This window comes from Coloeus monedula (genome assembly GCF_965178545.1).
Source record: "Coloeus monedula genome assembly, chromosome: 3".
In the NCBI taxonomy this organism is placed as follows: domain Eukaryota; kingdom Metazoa; phylum Chordata; class Aves; order Passeriformes; family Corvidae; genus Coloeus; species Coloeus monedula.
In genome coordinates this window covers 12,355,041-12,373,605 of record NC_138783.1, presented here as the reverse complement: position 1 = coordinate 12,373,605, position 18,565 = coordinate 12,355,041, and the positions used below count along the sequence as shown (strand labels likewise).

Genomic DNA, 18,565 nt, shown 5'->3' with positions numbered 1-18,565 from the left:
GGTAAAATAAGTATTTTGAGGTATAAAAAGTTGTACATATACATTTAAGAGGAAGACTGGATCTGTGTAAAGTTGCCCTGTTAGACAATCTCAATATACCTGTCTGCCCTTAAATTTGATGAGATAAATGCATCTCTTATACATTAAGAAATTCAACTTGTTTTTTAAGATCTTATTTGAATGATCTTGATAACTTCATCAGCCTCATCATCTTGTGGTGTCCATGTTTCATTGGAAATATATTGTCAGAAGTTCCTGTAATATCACACACAGTAACATAAAACTAAAGCATCTAAACTGAACTGTGAGAAGTGCTACCAAACTCACTGAAAATCATTACAAGTATGGCATTGCTTTCCTTAGATCTTAACATACTGATGATACCTTATCTCTGTCTCTATATTCTACTCTGAAAACGGGGATTGTACCCATTTTTCACAAGACTCAGTCAATTCAGCTGAATTCCATCAGAGGTGGAAAACATCTACTGACGATAGAACATAGAGAGAAAAGTCAGAAAGATATATTATTTTTTATCCTTGTTTTTGGAAGCAGGTAGAGAATGGGAATGGGAAACTTTAAAAGACTAGCTGATATCCATATTGATGGATATGAGAGATGGAATATGCAGAATATTTATATGTCAGCCAAACAGCTAAATGCTTCAGGGGTTTGAAGCTATTGTAGTAGGATCACAGTACAACAGGGAAAACATCCATAAGACTCAATAAATTAGTCCACTGTGCTTTTGTGACAACACTGGAGATTTTAATCTGCATGGGATTATTTTCTCTCTGACTATATGTTTTCTTATTTGTTTTCAGCTTCTCTGTCAGGGACCAGTCTTGAAACAATTTACATTTTTTCCCATGAGGCTACAGCACAGTTTATGTCCGATTATTCAGAGAATTATAATGGCTTTAATGCAACATACACTGCATTTAATGCAAGTGAACTAGAAAGTAAGTGTTCTCTGTGTGTGTGTGTGTTTGTTTTTTATTCCAAAAGTTTGGTGAATCTGTATTTTCAGTTTGAGAAAATGGAAGTGGAAAGGGAAGCAGCATTTTCTGGCCTCAGTCTACTAACTAGTTTCACTCTGAAAAATTTCATACTGTTTTAAAGATCAAATACATTATTTCAATAAGGCCATTCACAGGTTTACAGGCCTGTGTCTAGCAGTAGGGTGATGTCTAACAAAGCTCATCTGTGTAAATAAGACTGTGTCCATACCTCCATCAGATTCCTCTCAGCCAGTCTGTTCACTAATCGACACTTTGAAATCATTGACCACAATATCTTTATAAATAAACATTCAGAACAACAGTTACAAATACCATTCAGGAAAACACCTGCTTCAGTAAAATGGCATTAGGAAAAGTCTGGATGCAGTAAATCTACAGTGACAACAAAATCCATCAATATGACTCATGCTTTGTCAATTGGATAAATGAAGGCTTCTTGAGCCGCTAAATTTGGAGCAGGAGGTGAACAGGGAATGTGGCTGGGATGGAGTATGCTGCAGAAAGCATCCAGAGGGCCAGCAAGCTCTTGTCATGTGGAAGCTCTGACAGATGTGCATTTCAAGGCACCATGGATACTGAAATATGAGAACAAAAGTGATGAGGATGCTGCAGAAAAGACATGTGAGCAAACAAGGAGCAAATGAGAAGAAGGAAAGGGGCAACCCAGGGGCGTGGAGCACAGCACTCGGCTCTAATGGTGAGCTCTTTCTTCTGGAGCAATCCAGGCCTTGGCAAAGAAAAGAGGAAAAGAGGGATCAGAAAAGAAGGTTGGTGAAAGAGTGAGAGAATATGTAGGGCCACCCTTCAAAAATAGTGTTTTGTTAACAAGTACGAACAACACATTTATTTGAGTAATTCTGCCACATTGCATAAAGATGAAACTGAGTCACTGTGGGCTGGTTTACAAACATATTTAAAAATTTACATCATTCATCATTCATTCTTCTATAATTCTGAAAAAAAATACCATCTCTGTCATCTTTTATTTACTAGAAGTTCTTATTCACAGATTATGAGAAAATCAATTGCACTTTTGAAGACGGCTTTTGTTTCTGGATACAAGATTTAGATGATGATTCAGACTGGGACAGAGTTCAGGGTCCTACTTTTCCCTTGATGAGTGGTCCTGAATTTGATCATACATTTGGCAACTTGTCAGGTAAGACCAAAAAAAAGTGACTTGAAGATTAAAGGAAAAACTTGATTTAGCTTATATCACAGCATAATGAGTTCTTCACAGTGGTATTACCAGGATGTCATTTTATTCTGCCATAAAAATGAGTCAGGACTACCTGACAAAAAAATGTTTTATGTTACTGATTGCCGTCTTGTGGAAGTATACCAAAACTAAAAGAAGAAATAAAGAAATAAGTAAAATGATAAAAGTGTCAGGTTCTGAAAATTTTCAATGCTATCATTACACTAAAATGCCTTATGTGAGAAAGGAATTCCTATTATGCAAAAATGTTATAGGTCAAAAACCTGCATGTTGAGGGAAAAAGATATAATTGCATATTAGGCAAATCACTTCTATTTCATCCGTCTCTACTGCTGACATCCTCATGGTTGTCACAAAATAATTTTGATTTTAAAAAGTTGACCTGCAGTTTACAGGGTGCATCTGTGTCCCCAATTACTGCACGGCAAACACACCAACTGTGCCAAACACACAAACACTCCAGTAACTGTTACAGTTAAATAACTTAATTGGAAGAGTGGTCATATCAAAAGACAAATTTATTTAAAGACTGATAGGAATTGGATTTTGAGTGTATCATGAATCCTTATCCCAGAATAAGACTCCATACATTTTTTACCTTTTCAACAATAAAACCAAACAATCACTTTCTCAGTTGATTTATCAGTCCATCTAAAACCGAGTAAAACATAAATTGAATTTTGCAATGCTTATATGTATTCTATGCAAGACTTACATAAAGCTTATTCAGTGAAAAATAACTGGGAAAATTGCAAATTATTCTGAAAGAAGTTACTCCTGGGAAACGAAAAATAGTATTCTGCACTTTATCAGATAGAAATTATTCACCCCTCTCTGAGTAAATGCACATTTTCTAAACAATCTCCAGAACACTGTTTTGTCTTCCCACTTGGCTCCCAGAATGCAAATCGGATGAAAGAATGTAAAATTTGTTTAATAAAACACTTGACAATGATTTTTTTCTCTTGAAAATATTAATCTATTTTGGGTGTTCTCTGTTTCCCTGTGCCAAGTCTAAGCTGACATATGTAATGTTCCTATATGTAATGTTACTATTGTGTTGCATATTTAAATTTCTGTGACCTGTGTTTTGTGTAAGAATGTGAATCACATCATTAATATCAGGCTATTACATTCAGTGAAACTCTTATTTTTGTTTTTCTTCTCTTGAAAAGTAAAGAATTTAATACACATTCAAAAATTGATTCTGAATGCTCAGAGAATTGATGAAACAAAGATCAAGAACTGTCCCTTTGATTATATGAAGAACTTTTTCCTTTAAGTTAGACACCATTTATATTTTAATGCATGCTCTCTAAGTCAACAGATGAAATTAAAGTCCTGGTTCAGATTTCAGACTAATTTTCAGGTATTTTAGCCTCCCACATTAAAAAAACCTAGATAATCTGGAAGTGTAAATAACAGAATACAGTATATATAATTTAAATTACATAATTATATTTATATTCATTTGAAAATTCTATTAATATAATATTTGCATATAAATGCATTAGATAGAAGAAAATATGAGATTACACACATGATTTGAATAAAGCAAGATTTTTATTTTAAATATGACAAATCCAGTGCTTCTGTGGCCTGGCCTCATATGGCAACAAGAGGTCCAAATTCCCAGCTGCAACAAATTATCTCACAAAGAGCTACAAACTCATTTTCACAAATAAAGGGAGTTTTTGATTTTTTATAATGCTTCACCTTGCTATAAAATATTCACATAGTCATTCTGTCACCCTCTCAACACGCAATCCATATTTCCTATTGTCATACGGATACAAGTTATAAAACTGTCAGGAAATTCTCCTGCAAAATCACAAGCAATATCAAGCAGGAAGACATTTTTATAAACCCAGTAGAATTGCTGCCTTCACTACATTTAAGGCAGGTTTCCCACTGACTTGAACAGGACTGGTTTCCCATTGCTTATCTAGTTCTGAGGAGTATCCAAGAAGCTTAAAAGCTCAATTTAATATGTCATTGAGTGATGAATACATCTTGGGATAATCATTCACATTTACTGTGTCAGGAATCTTCCAAATCATGCAACACTATCCGTGCTTGATGTTATTTTTAATGTAAACACTCTAATTCAATAAGTAAAAAAGAAAAAAGAAAGTTCTTCTGTCCTGGCTAAAGTGTGCTCATTATCTTGTAGGATTTTATATTTCAACACCCATCGGACTTGGATTCATAGAAGAGCGAGTCCGGATTCTGAGTTTGCCTTTGGTCCCTTCAGATATGTATTGTCTAAGCTTTTGGTACTGTTACATCGTTCCTAAACCTATACTTTTTTTAAGAAATTACCTAAAGAGCTTTCTTTCAGATAAAATATTAATCCCACTCAGCGTGCCAGCAACACCAGCCTGGTTCTGTTTGGATTTCCATGATTATTCTCAACTCCGAGCGTGAAGTTCAACTCCTTAATAACTTTGACTCTTACAGTTAACTTTAATGTATTTTCTTTTTCACCCTTCATCCAATATTCATTTCTGTACAAAAATAATATTAAGAATCCCTGAAATGTTTTTTGTCATGAAGCTTAACTAGACCTCTACAATTCCAGGTATAATCCAAACATGCAATTAATTTTATTTTCATGCTTGTGTCAAATTAATCCTGATTTCATAAACCATTGTAATTTTTTAATGGAATTTGACTTCGTTTTAATAATACCCAAATGCTTTTCCCCCTCTAGGTATTTCATGTATGGTGATAATGTTTACCGTTTAAGAGTTAGCATAGGTGATGAGCATGGTCAGGAAAACATCATTTTTGAGAAAGAAGGAAACTATGGAAACAACTGGAATTATGGACAAGTAACTTTAAATGAAACATCTGATTTTAAGGTTTGTTGAACTGCCTTTTTTTTTTTTTCATTTATTTTAGCTAAATTGATATCAGAGTTTTCTGTGTAATCAACCCAAAGTTCCACAGCTTCAAAGATACTTAATATCATTTAACAATGTGTGCCATCAAATAAGTATTAGCATGCAGAATACTGGAATCCCCATTTGAATTCTCACATCCCCTTTTCCTTACTCTGGGATTTAAAGATTTTTGTATTGCAGAAAACAGAAAACCTGATCATTGTCAAGGAACAATGAATGTTATAATGAGAGCTTTCCACAAAACAAGAGTTTTCAAAGCCTATCAAAATCTGCTGTGGAATATAAAATCTCAATACTGATGTGAAGCACTGAGCCATTAGAAGACTTAAATTCCTTCAGATTGTGAATCAGTGTTTTCACTAATTACTTACAGATTAATCCACTGAAAGTGTGTTGCAGATGGAAGTGATTTTGACACCACATGGTTAACAACTGACCTGACTTATCTGTAAACAACAGGAGGAGATTTATTCCAGACAATTCTTTCAACATCTCTCTTTTGAAAACAATTTCATTTTATAGGTATTTGGGATGGTTTGTCCTGCTACAGTAGTTTTGATTGATTTCTGGCAAGCACTGCCAGAAAGATGCATTTAACATCTCAGGAAATAAATGCATCTGTGACCTGGCTGCATCAGATTTCCAGAAAATATGTGGTCATAACCTCCCCAAAATATGTAACCACGTATGATCTCAAGAAGATTGCTATATGTATCTCACCAGCACAAATTCCCTGTTTGCAGGATTGCTTTAAATACGTGGATATTAAAGAACAGTACAGAACAAACGAGATTAATTTCAGTTTTTCATGACATTAATTCGGGAGAAGTTTGGCCTGATGAGCAATGCAGAATTGTTTTGAAAATTACATGGATTTATATATAAAAAGGAAAGGTATTGACTATTTTTAAATCATGTTCATCATTTAAATGAAGAAGGTACTACATTCCTTAGAATGATCCACTCAGTTTGCATAGTGCTGCTTTGTTTTGTGAAGAATTCTGTCTCATCCCTGATGCTTTCCCGAGTGTAGCACCAGTGTAGCTTACAGTGTAAATAAGAGCATTCAAGAAAAGACAGAATGACACAGTGCAGGAAACTGGAAAACGTTCATAAAATCATAAAATTCTATTTTTTTTTCCTGAATTCAGGTTATTTTCGATGCCTTTAAAAGGCGTGGTCCCAGTGATATCGCCATGGATGACATTGGCCTGACAAAGGGAAAGTGTAATGAAAATAATTACGTAGAGCCAACTGTGAGGCCAACTGTTGCTACCACGCCTTTAGTTCCTAGTAAGTGAACACTAAATCACTGTTGATTTCCTATTACTGTATTTGTGTATCAGTGGATCAGAATTTCCAACCTCAATTTTATAAAAACCTCTCTTCAGAATTATAGAGTTATCTTCAGAGTAACATACTAAGATCCAGTTCCATGCCTCTCCAGACACATTGTACAGCTTGATCCAGACCCTTCCAGCTGCAGAGCATTTTAGAGGAAAGTACATAGGTTTAAGCTTCCTCAAAACATTCCAGTTTCAGAGAGCTAGACAGGAAAATCTCACAGAGAAAAATAGAGAAAATATCTGTAACCATCCTTACAAATCTGGATGACTTTTATAAGAGAGAAGAAAGATTGTATACGATGTTAAACAAGTCCAAGCACATTCAAAGCAAAAACCAATATAAATATATATATTTATATATAAATATAAATAAAGCTTGTGGAAAAATCATTAAAATATCTAATGGGGCTTGCTTTGTAATTCATTCGGAAAGAGGATGAAATTTTGGGAAAATGAATTTTTACAAAAGACCTATCCACACATGGCTTCAAATCATTAAAACAAACACTGAGCATGTTCTAGGACTGCCTCTTATTATATTTACTGTGCCTTTTGAAGCACAGCTGGTTGCTCTCTTGACAGCATTTAGTAAATAAAAATGGTCTAAAATTAAAATAATAGTAAGACTGTTTGCGTTGTATTCACATTGAAACACTGTATAATAATATTGTCGTTCTCTCAAATCTGTCACCTCCAAATCTACTGCAACAGGACAGGTAAGAAAACAAAACCTTCTAAATATAAGAGCAAAATGCAGTTTTAGAGCTCCATCATGAGACACAGAGAGGTAAAGTTCAACAAGGTGTGTCTGTCAGCAAAATTAAATTTTAATAGCAGTAGTAACTTCAGTCATAATTTCCCAAAATGAGTTTTGGAATTTATTTGCAGTTTTTATTAAAGTAATTTTGTGGAGAGATGCTGATGTCTGCCCCCTCCATCAATCCTTCAGGTGCTGTGGGTAAACACACCTCACAAAGCACCAGTCTAATGATCAGGGCTAAAACAGCCCTGTGGTAAATAGTACCTGAGTGATTCTGAAAAACACCAAAGGAATATCAAATTATAGATCTCTACCCAAAATATGCTGATAAAATTTTAATATTCAAAAAAAGGAGATGGTAATATGGCTAATAACTCTTTATGAATGAGTTTAAAGAGATCCATGATACAAAAGGACAATCCAAGCTGTTGCTGGCAAAAAAATAGTTTGTTTTCATAACTTTGTTGGGACATGCTACTACATGCTATCTGTAACCTGATGAAAAAAAAGTGAATGCTTTCAATCATCTTCAAAGAAGTATGAAATTACTTTGATGAATGTGTACAAGCTTACTAACACTAATGGTTTCACTACAAATGTCATGTCCACAAAGAAGACATAAAAGAATTTGAACTGAGTCAATTTCTTTTACTAGAATTAGAGCTTCAGTACAAGTCACTGGCATCATTCACAGTGCCACAAGAGTTCCTTGAAACGTAAAAAAGAATATTTTTGATGGTGGCATAGGGAAGCATGATTTGCTTTTGTCCTTTGCACAAGACTGTCAGATTACACTTTCATCTAAAACAAAGATTGCTTTCATCTTTGTGTTAATAACCTGTCTTTTAACACAAACAATGGTGTGTAAATGACAGTGTAGATTCCACACTTAAGATGTGTATGTCAATATAAACTGAAGTTTTGGCCAAAGCACAGAGAAATTTATTTATGCATAGGTCACATGTAATTTCTAAAGCGTTAAGAAAATCATCTGTTGTGCTCAACCAAGATTGTTGGTAGAGATTAATATTTGGTTCTCTAATGAGTAACAGGTGTATCAATAACTCCATATGAATTTGTGTTTCAAGATCACTGGAAATTTTTACATTTTTTCAAGACATGAGTGAATTCAATTTCTTCTCTCATTTCTCCATGCAAGACAAAGATCACTACTAATGTGCCTTACATGTAGTCAACACTAGATCAGATTTCATATGCCATGATGTTCCATTAAAAAAAGGCAACATCATCTTTATCTGTTGTTCATGGTATTTATAGAGAAAACAATCCTCCTTGTGAGCCACATGGCCGTAACATAACATACTTATTAGTCGGGGTGGGAATGTTAACAGTTCCTCTTTCTTTCTGAGAGTTTGGCTTTTCTTTCCAGGAGGGATTGGTAAAATTGAAAATTCTAGAAGATGGCTGTTGTGAGGAAGTTCAGGTTTTTCTTGGTTTTTTTTTTTTTTTTTGAGCTTTCTCCCAGTGGGATTCAATGGTCAGACTTGGTAGGACTTGTAGATTATGCAGTCCCCAACCAAGGGGCTCAGAGTGTGAGATACTGTTAGACGTCATGGCATGCAAAATTTGAGCCAAAAGGGGTGGGGAGGAGAGATTTAAATGTTAGCCAAAGTCTGCTAGTTAAGAAAAATATCAATTTTAATTCAAAGAATAAAACCAAAACAAAAAAAGGCAGGTAAATCTGTTTTGCTTTAACTACTATTTCCTGAAGCAAGTGGAGGAGCATTGTTAATTTTTCAATAAAATAATTGTGAGCAACAAAAGTGGGAAAACACCAAAGTTCATTCTGATGGTTCATTCAACCATTCTGATGGCTAAAATAAAAAATAAATAGTATTTCTCAATATCAAGTAAAGGTTTTGAACATGAAACTGACATATTTCGATGTAAACCACCATCAAAATTATATATTGAAATAGAATATTGAATATATAAAGTGCAGTTAGCTGTGTCCATGTGTGTGAGTGCATGTATATGTGTGTAGACATATCCACAATATTTGCTTTTACAGAAATTTTATCAATTTTTGCCTATAAGTACATATACATCTTTATGACAAAGGTATTTCCTACTAGAATAGTTGTTTTAAGGAAAAAGCAAATGACTTAACAACCGACAGCGTTTAGCTGTAAAAGTTTTTGGGGTCCTGATGAAAACAAAATAATGGTATGAGGGAGTTGGGGGCTTTTGCCGTAAGTTTACTTGCTAGATGACAAAAAGAGCTTTAGATTTGATTAGCTCTGCTGATGCTGTAAGAATAATTTCTCAACCAAAAGGGTGGTCAGGCATTGGAAGGGGCTACCCAGGGAGGTGGTGGAGTCAATGTCCCTGGAGGAGTTCAGGAAACAGCTGGATGTGCCACTCAGTGTATGGTCTAGTTGACAAGGTTGACAAGGTCTTGTTGATCAGTCAAAGGCTGGACTCAATGTTCTCAGAGGTCTTTTCCAACCTTAATGATTCTTTAATTCTAAGATTGATCAGGTAACAAGAAAACCATACAAGTAAAGTGCATAAATTGCTTAAATTCAGGAGCCTCTCTTGACATTTTCTAGCTTTTTTAATACTGTACTAGTAAATGAGACAGATAACTGTATCACATTCTTGTCTTCATATTTCTGTCATGTGCACAGCTTGCAGACCAATAATCATGAAAATTACTTTTAAAAATTATCATTGTTACCTCAGATTGAAAAAGTAAGACAGTAAGTTAATTACATTCTTAAATGTTTTGTTTTTCAGCTGACTGTGGAGGGCCAGTTGAACTCTGGGAGCCAAACAGTACATTCAGCTCTGCAAACTTTCCAAACAATTACCCTAATTTAGCTTCTTGTAAGTCATTCTTTTCCAAACCTTTAGGAGAAGTTTAACCATATAAAAATAGAGATACTAAATCTGCTTTTCCAACTCAGATGCTGTCAAACAAAAAAAAAGATCTAAGGTATATACAGTGGAATCTTCTAACTGCATTCTATATGGTACTGAGCAGCAGCTAAGGGAACATGTGCCAGTTGATTAAAAAGGCATGAAGACAAGCATATTCCAATGGTATGAGTCCAGACAGGCCAATTCCATCCTGCCTATTATGTCAAATGCCTTTATGTCAATGCAGAGACACATAAGATGATGAAAATTCCCATTTTACCGTAACCCGGTGTATTTGCCAGGTTAATATCATCACTTCTGCTGTTAAATAGCTCAAGTTTTCTGGAGGCAAAGAATACACGCATGCATTTTGTAAGGAATCCTGTCCTTATTGAATGATTCTTAACATATTCGTGAGAAGACATTGTTATTCTAAAGATGTTACTTGATTTAGATTATGCTAGAGCTGGCAAAAGTGAATGCTTCAAGGTAATACATTATGTGCTGTTGATGGATAAAGTGAGGAAGAGAGCTTTGTCATTGCTTCTTAATGAAATTTTAATTATTTATTTCTTCGGTCCTGGGGAATAGTGTTGGGATGGTAATCATAAGAGCTGTCATTTTGTGTTTCTGTTCTGCTTGAGATATGGCTCACTTTTCCAGTATTCATTTCACAAGTTCCCAAATGAGACTCGTACAAGTGAAAAAATACTTTTCACTCCATGAAAATATTTCAAATTGGTTGGGGTTTTTTTTCACTTTCTTTGCAAGATTTCCATAGTATCCACACTTAGATTAAATATGAGAAAGTATAGGCTAAACAGAAGCAAAGAGCTACTTTAACCTGAAAGACAGGCTCTGTGACTGATTATAAAAATTATCTTATGATCAAATGAGACTTAAGTGTCATGACTATTTGTCACATTGTCACAGTCAGAAACGAACGAGCTTTACTACTTTAGGGAAACTCACAGCTTTTAAATACAAGATTTAAACTTCTTAATCTCTTGGGTGATTATTAATAATTTAGGAGAGACTTTTTCCCCCCAAAACCCTTCAACACAAAAATGGCACAGTAAATTTAACTACTGAAAAGGTGATTTGTGTGTGTGTGTTACTATTTTCCAGGTGTGTGGTACTTGAATGCTGAAAATGGAAAAAACATCCAACTTCATTTTCAGGTTTTTGATCTGGAAACTATTAATGACGTGGTTGAAGTCAGAGATGGCAGAGGACCAGATTCCTTACTTTTGGGCAAGTAGCAGCAGTGGGTACTAAAATGAATGTAATCAGACAGCTAGAGCAAACTGAGGGATATAATATAAAGGAAATTAAATTCCTCTCATTTCATTCACACTTTTTGGGCCTCAGAAATTTGGAGGAAAAATTGAGAAAGCATACTCTATGTGACATCATGTTTCCAAAACATTTGCACACACTCAGCTTTCCGTGCAATCCATGTGAAACTGACTTCTCAATAAATCAGACTGTTTATGTGCGTGGACAAACAGAAGGATAATCTTTTAGTTGAGCCTAATTGTTCTGTGCTGATTAGTCAAATCTGGTGCTGGGCTCTGACCACTGCAGTCTGAGAGCAGTTAGGTTTGGGGAAGCAACTACATCCCTGTGGTGGTAGTATTTGCTTTTGAACCCGAAACATTTTCAAATATATATGAACAAAATAGGCTGAATGTACTCATGGTTTCCTGGTGAATAGCTGTCTACACAGAGAAAGGCCCGCTGCCAGATGTCTTCTCTACAACAAACCAGATGACAGTGATCCTCCGGACGGACAGCTCTACAACAGGGAAGGGATTTCTTGCAAACTTTACTACTGGCTACCATCTAAGTAAGCATCTGAACCTTTGTCTTTAAGGGGTTATACCACTGGCCAAATATATTTCAGAAAACGTGGAGAGTGCAAAGTGACTTTCAGCACTTGCTCAGTAGAAATATGCAAATGTTAAAGAGAAAAAGGCTGGTTACTCATCTGTACTTTTTATTTCCTGGCATGAAACATGATGAGTTTGTTTCTTAGTGTAATTGGAACAATGTCTAGATCATGTGAAACTCTGTGATATTGTGTGGAAAATTTGAGCCAGTATTTTGACCAAAATCTTTTCAGATATTAAGAGGGCAAATGCTAACTATTCCCTATAAAAGCCCAAGGAAAAAACATCACTTCGTAAATCATTCCAGGGTGTCAATAATGTGTGTTTAAATGCATTTGTAAAATATTTATTATTGATAACATGCAGTAGAAGAGAAAACTGTGTGTGGTAACTCTGATCAAATTTGCAATATGGTCCTTCTTGCATCTTTTAAAATTTGGTCTTCAGTGTGTGAATAATCTGAAAGAACTAGTCTCTTAAATATTTGGACAACAGTGTTTCTGGTTCCAGCCAGATCCCTTCTGAAAGACTCTTGATATTCTTGGGGATTGCAATTAGACTTGTCACTCATAATACAGCAATCAACCCTCCAAAAAGATGCAAAATGAAGCGTAATGCAAATTACATGGAACAGTAATGTGCGTGGCAGGACAAATAATTATACTAACTCTTGGCCAAATCTTTACTGAATTAATTAGAGACTTTGTATTACTTCTGTGGGAGTCTGACTGGAGAAAAACAGAAGGAAAAAAAAGCAGAGAGACTGTTGAGAGATCTGTGAAGTACCATGCACTTACATGAACAGAAATTCAACAAGGATCTAGGCTCATTTTCTTATTTTAACTATCAGAAATGGCAAGTTTCTCCTGGCTTGTTTAGCCAGTGGTAGATTTTTTATGGATTCACAGTAGTAATAATAATTTTACTTTTCTTAATATTTTAAAAAACCTTCACCATTGGTCTACATTTGTAAAATTAACTCTGTTTATTCCCATTGTGCAAGACTGAGAGGTTGGTTTAGATGTACATATGACAATTTTGCTGCTTCTTGTTCTGCCTTCTCTATCATATTTGTTCAGTCCAACAACTCTGCCTTTTTTATCAGCTGGTTCAGCATCTTTGCTGGGCCAGCCTTGCCCGTATTTCGTAAAATGAAAATTAAGCTTAGCAAGGCAGAATTCTCAGAGTGGCCATTGCCAGTTCTGGTTAAATGTATTAAAAAATTTCCATTTGCAAAAGGATTATGCTTATTCATGATCTTTGCAGCCAAAGGACAGACTAATATCATTAGCATGCTGGCCTAAGGATAAAAGGATTGTCAGTAAATAAATTAACTTTAATTAACTTTAGAAGAAAAAATTAACTTTAGAAGAAAAGCAGACTTTTCTTTGCATTTTATTTTTTTTTCTATGAAATATTGGTTTTTTTGAAAAGTAAGAACTATTTGAACAGAAGTAATTTTTGTCAGTATGCAATATAATAAAAACACTGTCATTATTCACCAAATTCTGTGAATAACTGTCATTAGTTATAGACATTGAATGTGTGAAAATCTGGTTCAAGCCTTTTATAAACCATACTCTTCCTCTTCCATTTGGTACAGGCCATGATGATTGATGAATGAATCATTTTATAAGAATATTAAAAATTCAGAAGTAAAGTAATTATCATGCTTCAAATAAGACTTCTAGATAATTAAATATTTCTGTCAGAAAGTCCAGGAAAGTAAAAGAAACCATTTTTTGATGGAATTTAAGTTTATGACTGTATATTTCCTGTAAATGAATGAAGCCATTAAAAATACACTTTGGCCAAGGAAAGAAATATAACTTAATATTTACTCTCTCCCTCATCTGCTTTTATTGTATAACTGATTCTGAAGTAGCTTAATCCTATTTTCATGAATGCTTTCCTCATTCGTTCCTTTTACTTTTGTCTCTTCCACCTTTGCTCACAAACAGGTTTCAGAAGGAGACTGGGCTCTCATTGCCTCTTTGCTCAATTGCTTGACTTGACACACTTTAAGTTCTTTAAAATTTGTGAAAGTGCTGAACATTTGAAAATTGAAATCATTAGTCACTTTTGACAGGATTTGACTTTCACTCCAATGTTTATCCCTTGCAAAAGAAGAAAACTACTAACTGAGCAACACTAACTAGAGCAGAAGCTACAAGGCAGAGTGCTATAGAACTTATTCTTAATTAGCTTCTATTTATCTGAAAATTATCTTTATTTTGAAAGAAACATGGATGGAAATGGAAAGAAATCAAAGGTTCTGGATACTATCTACACAATTTTCTTGAGGTGAACTGTAAGATCTCCTGTGAACATCAACCTTCCTCATAATTATGGATTAATTTTCCTTTCTTGTTTCCCTTCAGGGGCTTGCACAGTTGATGAGCATCAGTGTGGCAGTGGGAAATGCATCCCGTTGCATAACCTGTGTGACAATGTACCTCAGTGTGAAGATGGCTCTGATGAAGCAAAGTGCAGTAAGCTTTCCTTCATACAAAGAAATCATAGAATCATTTAGGTTGGGAAAGATCCTAGATCAAGTCCAACCGTTAACCCAGCACTGCCAAGTTCACCACCAAACCATGTCCCTCAGTGCTATGTCTACATGTCTTTTAAACTCCTCCAGGGCTGGTGACTCTGCCTCTTCAGCCTTCCAGGGCAGCCTGTCCCAATGCTTGACAGCCCTTTTGGTGGAGAAAGTTTTCCTAGTGTCCAACCTAAGCCATGCATATTTGGCAGGAATTGCCTAGGAAAACAGCACAGAACCTCAGCTAATGTAGAATGCTGCAGATGCATGCAGACCATGCCAATTTACACATCAATATCTCATTGAGTTTGTCAGGGCCAGGAGAACAGTCACTTTTCTGAGATAGTATATGGAATCTGATGAAGAACTCTGGAAAAGGTAGGAAGCTCCTCTGTGCTGAAAACTGTAGTTGCTCATAATGGCCTCAAAATTAAATGGAAACTCAACACATGCTTTTCTGCTGTATCCATTTTATATTTCCAAGTTCTACCAATTGTCGCTGTAATTAATTTGAGTTCCACAGTAGAATAAACTCTGCAGTGCAGGGTAGAGAATAAACATGTCCTTGGTGGAAATTCTCCAACAGATTTGTGAGTGTGAAGCCAAACTGTAACACATGGCACCCTCCAGCCCACCTGGACTCTGTAGAGTGAATGGATGGCACAGCTTCAAAAGCAGCATCCATTGCTCACTGCTATTCCTTAGTTCTCCAGTAAAGCGGTTATTTCCAAAATGATTGTGTACAGTGTATTAATTCATTTCACATAGCAGGGAAATAAGATTCTCTAAACCAATAATTTAAATGTAAAACTAATGCTTAAATCATGTTTGGCCTAGCACAGCAGTTAAACTGCTCTTTCTGACAATCTGCTTTGGAGAACTAATGGAAGATTTAAAAGTGGTCTTTGAGCTTAGCACAATTCCTTTGTTTTAAAGATGTCTACTAGGAATCAGATATGTTTTTAGGTGTGTGATGACAGTCATCATTGATTTCAACATTTTTTACATGCATGTATAGAAATATACATGGTATATGTAAATACATGCAGATAGATAGATAGATAAATAGATGGATGAAGACACAGATTCACTCCTCAAATTAGTGCCATTGGCTATTTTGTTGCAAACATATTCTTCCTTTAAAATGTATAGAATAAAATTCCCTTCAGTTTCTTCTTAAGCAAAGGGAACTTGAATTTTTTTTTCCAGTCATTGCTAAAGACCTGAACAAAGTAACCATCACCTACATTAACACGATGTACATTTTCCCAAAGATTTATTTTGCCACTGATTGTCTATTACTTCATAACAAATTACCTCACATGAAAAGCCTGGGAGATTTGTTTCCAAAAACCCATTTAATCCAAACTTTGGCTAGATCAATCTATGTCTTAAAACAAAATGAAAATTCAATTAGAGACTCTCACATTGAGTCTTTCCAGTGTCCAAAAGCCTTGTTCATTTTCCTGAAACCAATTTCTTACCAGAAGTGGCAATTTGAACTAGACAAACTGTCTTTTCAAATTCCCCAGCTTCTGAAACTTCCAGGGACTGCAAAGAAATGGCATAATTATAAAATACATGATATCTGAATTAAGCAGTTGTTGGATGCTCAATGACTTTATTATTCCTTACCAATAATGTATTTGGTGAACATATATTTGATGAGGAGAAAGGAAAAGGAGTTATAGTTCAAGTTCTCTCAAGAAGAGAGGTGTCTAAAGTAGTTTGGAGAAATCTTGCAGTGCATACAATTCTGAGATGTTTAAGAAGCTCAAAAATTTAATTTAATTTAATCTGAGATTTATCATTAATTAATCACTGTATATCACTTTCATAAATGCACTCCAGGTGTCACCGAGGCATTTCTGAAAATCTAAATTTTTTATTTACTATTGTGGGTACTCTTTGTGAAAAAACTTTGGTGGAAAAAGGTTTTCTGCACAAGTAAGTTTTTTTAAAACAAAAATATTTTGATAGCCAATAAATGTCAGTGCATTGCATGCTTTTCTCTACTTCACAATGGCAATACCTGTCATCTGCCTGAAATGCAGCTGTAGCTGCTAAGACATATATGACACTCTATTGACCTTCTTATTATATATATTTTTAATATTACATAATAAAATTCTTATTTTATATATATGTGTATATGTGAGATTCTGTTGGCCTTGTGATCCAACTTCCAATAGCATAAGACTTTTTACCAATAACTTAATCAGTTTCTGAATTTTTGTTCTGAATATCTTCTTTTGGGAAAAGTTTTTATAGAAGGACTGGTTTTCAGTGAGCTTTTATTATTAGTGTGAGTGTTTTAACTAAAGCTGCAATGAAAACAGTGAAAACTCATAGCATTTGGAACTGGGCATCTATTTTTTTTCTGTCAACACTCATTTTAACCTTATTTCCAGTCAGTGTTACTGAGCATCATAGAGCTAGAGCTTTTTGGAAATTATATAATGCTGACTAAGAAAAAAATGCATTATTTAGAGTTGATGGAAAATGTACTGTTTATTGTCTATTTCTGAGATGTTTGCAAAATGCAAGGTATGAAACTCTCGTGTGGCAGAAATATAGGAGATAACAATAGCATTTCCTTCCTGTGGGAACACAACATTCTGGAGATGCTGGGTTTATTGCCTCTATAATGCATTTTAACTTATTTTGTGTTCTTCATTTGCAATAATAAATCTCTTTACATTACATATCTGTTTACTTGGTGTGGTTTGCCACCTATCCAAAATGCTTCTGCCCATTTTGTTCTCCAGTGAGATTACTCAATGGCTCTCTGAGCACCGAAGGGCTGGTACAAGCCAGGATTGGGAGGATGTGGCATCTGGCATGTGCAGATGATTGGAATGGAGAGATTTCAGACAGTGTTTGCCAGCTGTTGGGGTTGGGGTGAGTAATAAATATTCATTGTCCTTTGCAACTTGTTTGCTGATTTGTTGAGTGTATATTGGCATTTCCCCCCTCATTTTGCTGTTGTATTCTCCAAAAAAGTGGCAAATGTATCTGTCTCTGTCAAGTGGAGTGCTTGGTGTGCCAACAAATTTGAAAGTTTGGCAAACCCTGTTTTGATGGCATTCAGTGCAGGATTGAAGACTCTGAACATGGCAGGTTGGGCATGAGGATACATACTGGAGAACATTGGGAGAGTGATGTGAGTGCATCAGTCTTTTATCACTTTATGTCATCATTTACATCTTCACTTTCATAAGAGTGGCTCAAGAGTAAAGCTGGAGCAGACAGCAGTCTTGGCTGCTCTGCTTTCGTACTGCAGCTGTTCATTCCAAGTAAAGATAATCCCTTGGATATTCTGCTACTGGGCTCCCAATAAATTTCATACCTATCACTAGATCTGAGCCATTGGGAGAGGAAATGGAATTTCTCTTGAGGAACACTTAGAGCAGGGAGGGAGGAGGGAAGTATATGACTGAAAAATAGATTTGGCTTCAGTCACTGCTTAGAAGAATTTTTGGGGGAAACATGGGGATTGTTGAGTGAGGGGTTTTGCATTTTTCAATCCATGGTAAAATTTATGGCCTGCATTCTGGCCTTACTTACATCATGTGCCACTCCGCTGTCACCCACTGAATAGTAATTAGCTTTCCTGCAGTGCTGAGGTTTTTACAGAATGTCACTCACACAACTAAAAATCAAATTAAATTCTAAGCTTGCAATTCGTTATTTTGGTCTCTGACCAAAGAAAGATACCTACAAATCCATAGAAAGAAATATAACTTAATATTTACTCTCTCCCTCATCTGCTTTTATTGTATAACTGATTCTGAAGTAGCTTAATCCTGTTTTCATGAATGCTTTCCTCATTCGTTCCTTTTACTTTTGTCTCATCCACCTTTGCTCACAAACAGGTTTCAGAAGGAGACTCTGGGCTCTTCTGATAAATTAATTGTAGCAATTAAAGAGTTAGAATGACTTAGGAAAATATCAGTGTTATTTCAAAAATACTTCTAATTGGATGAATAAGTGCT

General features: G+C 35.2%; 1 protein-coding gene across 1 annotated transcript in view; it reads left to right on the top strand.

Moving 5' to 3' along the window:
• Positions 1–18,565, top strand: part of TMPRSS15 (transmembrane serine protease 15) — a gene marked incomplete at both ends in the record, with an annotated part of 51,065 nt that overhangs the window by 20,878 nt on the left and 11,622 nt on the right. The window contains 10 exons of the mRNA XM_082279023.1: positions 825–962; positions 2,032–2,181; positions 4,415–4,517; positions 4,955–5,105; positions 6,299–6,440; positions 10,014–10,103; positions 11,265–11,390; positions 11,854–11,985; positions 14,410–14,520; positions 17,339–17,471. Of these exons, the coding sequence (XP_082135149.1) occupies positions 825–962; positions 2,032–2,181; positions 4,415–4,517; positions 4,955–5,105; positions 6,299–6,440; positions 10,014–10,103; positions 11,265–11,390; positions 11,854–11,985; positions 14,410–14,520; positions 17,339–17,471 (1,276 nt within the window). The remainder of the gene's footprint in view (positions 1–824; positions 963–2,031; positions 2,182–4,414; positions 4,518–4,954; positions 5,106–6,298; positions 6,441–10,013; positions 10,104–11,264; positions 11,391–11,853; positions 11,986–14,409; positions 14,521–17,338; positions 17,472–18,565) is intronic.